Source organism: Acanthisitta chloris, unplaced genomic scaffold (genome assembly GCF_000695815.1).
Source record: "Acanthisitta chloris isolate BGI_N310 unplaced genomic scaffold, ASM69581v1 scaffold160, whole genome shotgun sequence".
Lineage (NCBI taxonomy): Eukaryota > Metazoa > Chordata > Aves > Passeriformes > Acanthisittidae > Acanthisitta > Acanthisitta chloris.
In genome coordinates, this window is record NW_008649714.1 from 17,843 (window position 1) to 23,303 (window position 5,461).

At 39.3% G+C, this 5,461-nt stretch overlaps 1 protein-coding gene across 1 annotated transcript; it reads right to left on the minus strand.

Moving 5' to 3' along the window:
- Positions 1–2,109: 2,109 nt before the first annotated feature.
- On the minus strand, positions 2,110–4,680 carry SBSPON (somatomedin B and thrombospondin, type 1 domain containing; the record flags this gene model as incomplete). The annotated part of the gene is made up of 4 exons (XM_009073981.1): positions 2,110–2,227; positions 2,867–3,043; positions 3,854–3,944; positions 4,486–4,680. Coding segments are annotated over 4 exons (581 nt in total), but the record flags the coding sequence as incomplete, so codon positions are not given.
- Positions 4,681–5,461: the final 781 nt, after the last annotated feature.

The following is a 5,461-nucleotide window of genomic DNA, read 5'->3' on the forward strand; positions in this document are numbered from 1 at the left end:
ACAACCTATTTTAGTTGCAGAGTGTCTAGCACTGTTGTTGTCCTAAAACATGAAACAGAACAGGTATAAAACATTCATGTAAGCTCACTTGCTGAGGTAATGATGACTTATATGTGAAGCCAAGCCTCTTAGCCACATGCAATAGATGACCTTAATTCTGAACCGTGAAAATGTTTGCAGGTAGAGGCTATTATGAAGCCAAGTGTTGTGTATTTTTGAAGGATTGTATTTCTAGTCAGATTGAGCTTTTTATCATCTTATTTTCTGCCATATAACCCATTCTAATCTGATTTGCTTTACTCTGAAATTTTGGTCAGACTTGTCATCTCTGTCAGTGAGTTATACCGAAAAATATGTATATATTGGTGTTACTAATTCTACAAACTGATACTGTGTTACTTCATGTAATTTTACATTTTTAAGTAGCAAGGTACTAGATTGGGCTTTTTTAAATGCTTAAGATGAAGTTCTAGATTATTTTGAATTTATGTATGTTGGCATAATAGCACTACAGTGTTTGAGACATGTCTCATTGTGCTCTCCACTCCCTCTATCTGCAGTGATTGGAAGCAAAGATATGCTCTGATGGGGTAACTATCAGTGTCAGCTGGCCACTGTAAATCTCATGAGACTAACAGATGGATGACAGCACTATGCTGTCTCTCCTGATTCAGATTATTTGGAAAAGAATTCCACACCCTCATAAAATTCATACTTTCCACTGTAATCTGGTGTGAATCTAAAGATTTGACATCACAGCATTCCTTTAAAAGCGCAATCCCTTCAATTCGGATGTTTTATGTATCTTTGTCCTTAGGTAAGGTTTTTATGCTCCAAGAACTCTGCACAGAAAAGCATCTATCCAAATTGTCATAATAAAATAAATCTCTCAGATAATCATAATGGTTACAAAGGAAGAGATATATTCCTGAAGAGATAGCCTGAAATGTCTCTCTGCTTTCTGTTTTGGAGGCCTGTTTTTATTAAGATAAAATGGTAAAGTACAGTTAGAAAGGTTTGTCTCACGCTCTTATTGTGGACAAGACCTCAGCCAGATCACCTGCCTTATTCTTGCCACCAGATGCTACAGCTGCTTCTTGCAGCTTCTAGGAACAGCTGTGAGTGGTATTTAGGTTCCACAGGGATGCTGCATGTCTTAACAGTAAATTGTCTCAGCCTTACAGCATATTTTTTAGCAAACATTGTGAATTTCAGGATCTCAATAATATATAGGCTTTGTCCTTCAGCAAGAAATGCTAGAGGACTTGTAAGCCAACAATTTGAAAAGTCATAGCAGGTATTTGACAAGTGAGAAAGCGCAGGATGCAGCCTCTTTAGTGCTGTAGCAGTAATTCAAAGTAAGTTGTAGGTAACAAAACAAGGATTTGAGCTACCTGCATAGCAGACAAATGTTGCAAGTTTGTGTTAATCGTTGCACATGAGCGGTTTTAACAAACAATAAGTAATTTTTTTAATGTTAGCCATGGCTTTAGTCACAGAATCTTGTTTAGGTTTGTGTGCCACAAAGTTCACACAGTGTTAGTGACATCAGATTCTGAGAAGACTTATTCCTTAAAGACTGACTAGTTGTACATCTTTATGAAGGTGGCTGAACATGAAAACTGCAATGTAAAGGACAAATACTTGTGCACTTGTAGTATAAACAGTTGTCTAGATGGCATTGGGAAGGAACAAAGGATCTAAACTGAAATCTGGTTTTGGCTCTCAAACTTAGGTTTTTATTTCTTCTTGCTATGACAGGAGCTATTCTCAGACTTGAGAATGTTTGGCTGGCTCACTACTGAGTGCCCGTAGACTAGACTGCGGCTAGTAAAGAATGAGAACTTCAGGAAAAGCTACTGTGGTTAGAAAGATTAGCGCTTTCATTACAAAAAAAGGCACTTGGAAACATGCTTCTAGTGTTCTAATAGACCAGTCCTAGCATTTAGTGTTAAGGCAGAGTTTCCTGAAATGCTTCTGCTATAGTTCGGGCTCCTTGAAAATTTGTTTAGGCTCCAGAAAATGCAGTGGATAGATGTAGGTTTCTTGGCATTGGTGTTAATTTTCTTAATCTTCTTGTTGTTTCCATTTTAAAGGTCTTTTAAACTTTTATGTAAAAATAAAGCTATGCACCAGGGGACATGAACAGTGTTCCAGTTGTCTAATCTTCTTCCAGGTTCCTTGGCACTGAGAGTTGCCAACTGCTTCCCAGTGTAAGATTTTACTTCTGCAATGTGACAATAAAGAGGAATTAGAAAACTCTGCATTTTGTGTTACTAGGCTGTGTTGTATAACATGTCAGATAGATTTGTGTAATCATGCAAGACTGTAGCTCATCTAGCTCTTAAAAAGTATAGTATGCAGGATTGATAACTGGTTGTGCAGGTATTAAGTAGTATGGATGTTAATAAATGTATGGATCAAATAAAAATATGTTCTGAATATTAAATGTCTGCTTTCACACTTAATTTTTTAGGAACCAGGTATATAAGCTTGAGAGGAGTCCTGATCCACCACTGTTAAACCTGCAATCAGATTTGGATTATGGCAGGAAATACTGTTTTTAAGTAAAAGTGCCCATAGCTGTAAAAAGTCCTCTTGCACTAGAAGTTGCATAATTCCTTTGCAATAATAAATAAAACATACAAAGCATTGAACTCAATATTGAAATTACTTCCCAATTTTATCTAGGTTTTAAAAGCAATTCCTGTGAGAACTGAAAGGGTAACCCTGAGCTCTACAAGTGATAGGAGCTGTTTCATTTTTTAGGTATAATAAATGCAGCTTCTAATGATACCTTGAGAACTTTTAATTTCTGTCCTGAGTTTTGCTACAGAAGAGACAGCAGAAAAATGGTTTTCTTTACCCATCTGCACTGTGGCCATCCCCAGAACAGCGGCGCGTGTCAGTGTTCATGGCTGGAGGCTGACAGGCCACACACACCGTGTGTCCCTCACGTAGGTACTGCATCCAGCGTGCGTACGGACGATTCTCCAGAGCACAGTGGTGTGAAAGTGATTCTGTTTTAAATTCCACACAGTACCTGCTCAGAAGGAAAGTGCTGTATTAGGTATGATAAAGTATGAGCTAGATATGCACTTTGAAGGTGCCTGCATGTATCATATGGGTGGTATTTGTGAAGTGCGAGTTAGACATCATCATTGTTCACAAGTTTCTGACCCTAACCTAATCAATGGATTCTTAAAAGCATTTCTCATTCCATGCCCCAGTCCAGTGCTTTATGTATAATCTCATTTCTGGTTGTTTTGTATTCTTAAATTATGTTGAAAAACAGATCTTGATAACACATTTTTCCTTCTATGCTGCTGAAGAGAAAATGGAAAAGCAACTTAAAGAATGCCAATGGACTTGATTGTTCTGGGCAAAATAGCACAGGACAAAGCATTATGAGCATTACAGACCCAGTAATAGCCTAATTTAAACTTCATAACCATCTCTACTGGTAACCAAACAAAATTTCTTTTACTCCTGGTGTCAATTAGTTTGAAAAAGTCCCTTGAGACCAAACACATTCAGCCCACTTTGTTCAGAGACCTACATGTAATTTCTCAGACTTATACTTTAGGATACATTCAGCTTTGGTTTACCACTATTTACTATTGGTTTTCAAAAGCACCTATCATCAGGTTTTTCATGATCCCAGCCTCTAATTTGGGACAATTAGCAAGTAATAAAAAACAACATCTAGAACATGCAAATAAACTGCAGGAGAGAAAAACAGTATAAGCTACAGCTTATTGATCAATTATTGCAAAGTTAATTACACTTTTCTCTGTAGCCAGCTCTCTGCTATTGAACCAGATGACCCACATGCATATGATAAAGAGATTACCCAGCTTCATCTTTGTCTGAAAGCCAGGGAGAAGATGCTGCTCGTCGTTTCCTTTCTTTACCATACTCAGAGGTAGTTATGAAAGCAGAGACTGAGGAAGAAAACAGTTGTGGTAAGGCAGCAAGACACAGCCAAGTCATATTTCAGTTACTGTAACAGTGGGGGAATGGGTCACAAGCTTGTGGATGGTGATGCTGGCTGACCTTACTGAAAAAGTGGCAAAACATTGGCAACATCAGACCTCAACCCCATTTCCTACAGCTAAGTTCTCTCTTTTCAGAAGGAAAGTATCTAGAAATGCATGCCACTAGTCTGTGAGGAAATAGGATGTGCTGGACTCCTACAAGGAGTACTTTTTCCTGTTTCATACTGAATTTGTGTTCTAACTTTGCACAGATATTTTGGTACTTACCAAGGGACTTATACCTAGAAACTGAAGGAATTCATGCAGCTTAGTTTTTTTACTTAATGGAAGAAAATCCAGAGTAGGAGAAAAAGAGCAATATGACAGTAGAAAATAAAGTTTTGAATTGTATTTTTAACAAGCTAGCTGCTTGGATTTTTTTGCTGTTGACATCAGTGAAATTTATGACAGCCTTGATGAGCACAATGCACACATAAAGACAGAATACCATGTTCATGGCCGCAGTCCTCCCCCTGGTATGTCAGGTATTCCAGGCAGCCAGCCTTCTCCTCCAGGGCAGGACAAGGTTCTCCACCATTTTTAGGTTCCTGCTGTACATAGCGCCTACGTATCCGCAGACCAGGATGACATTGTTCTGCACAGCCACTCCAGTGACTCCACTCCCCTACAACACACGGAACAGCTGCAAAGCAGTATTAAAACATTACTAGTAGTCAATTTCTGTTATATCCTAATTGCTCTCAAAAGCTTGAGATAATAAGACTGAGAGAGTTGTGTTTGTTTGGTTTAGGGGGGGAAGTTTTCTACTTTCATTTATATGGTTTTAAATGCTCTTCCAGGAGTTTGCATCCTCAAATTTAACATTCAAACCTGCCTGCAGTGCTTGGCTCGCTATTCCATCCCTTGTCCACAAAGAAACAGCCCCTCATCAAAACCTTTCAGTACAGCTGTGGGGTTCTTCTGTACCCTCTTCTGAAGCATACAGTATTTGCACCAAAGGAGACCAGCTCAAGGATTATCTAGACCAGAGTGGTCTGACCTACCTTAGCAGTTCCTACACCACCAGATGTTGTTTAAAGGCTGGAACACTAAGTAGCAGAAGTCAAGAAGCCTTGCCGCGCTCTAGTCCCCTCAGATTGATTTCTAACCCCTTTTTCCTCAACACTGAGATAGAATCATAGAATCAACCAGGTTGGGAGACACCTCAAAAATCATCGAGTCCAACCCCACTGCTGTTAGTAGATCATGGCACTAAGTGCCACATCCAGTCTTGTCTTGAAAACCTCCAGGAATGGTGAATCCACCCCCTCCCCGGGCAGCCTATTGCAATGCCTGATTACTCTGTAAAAAATCTCCTTCTAATATCCAACCTAAACCTCCCCTGGCAGAGCTTGAGTCTGTGCTCTCTTGTCCTACTACTAGTTGCCTGCGAGATAAGACCAGCCCCCACCTGACTACAACCT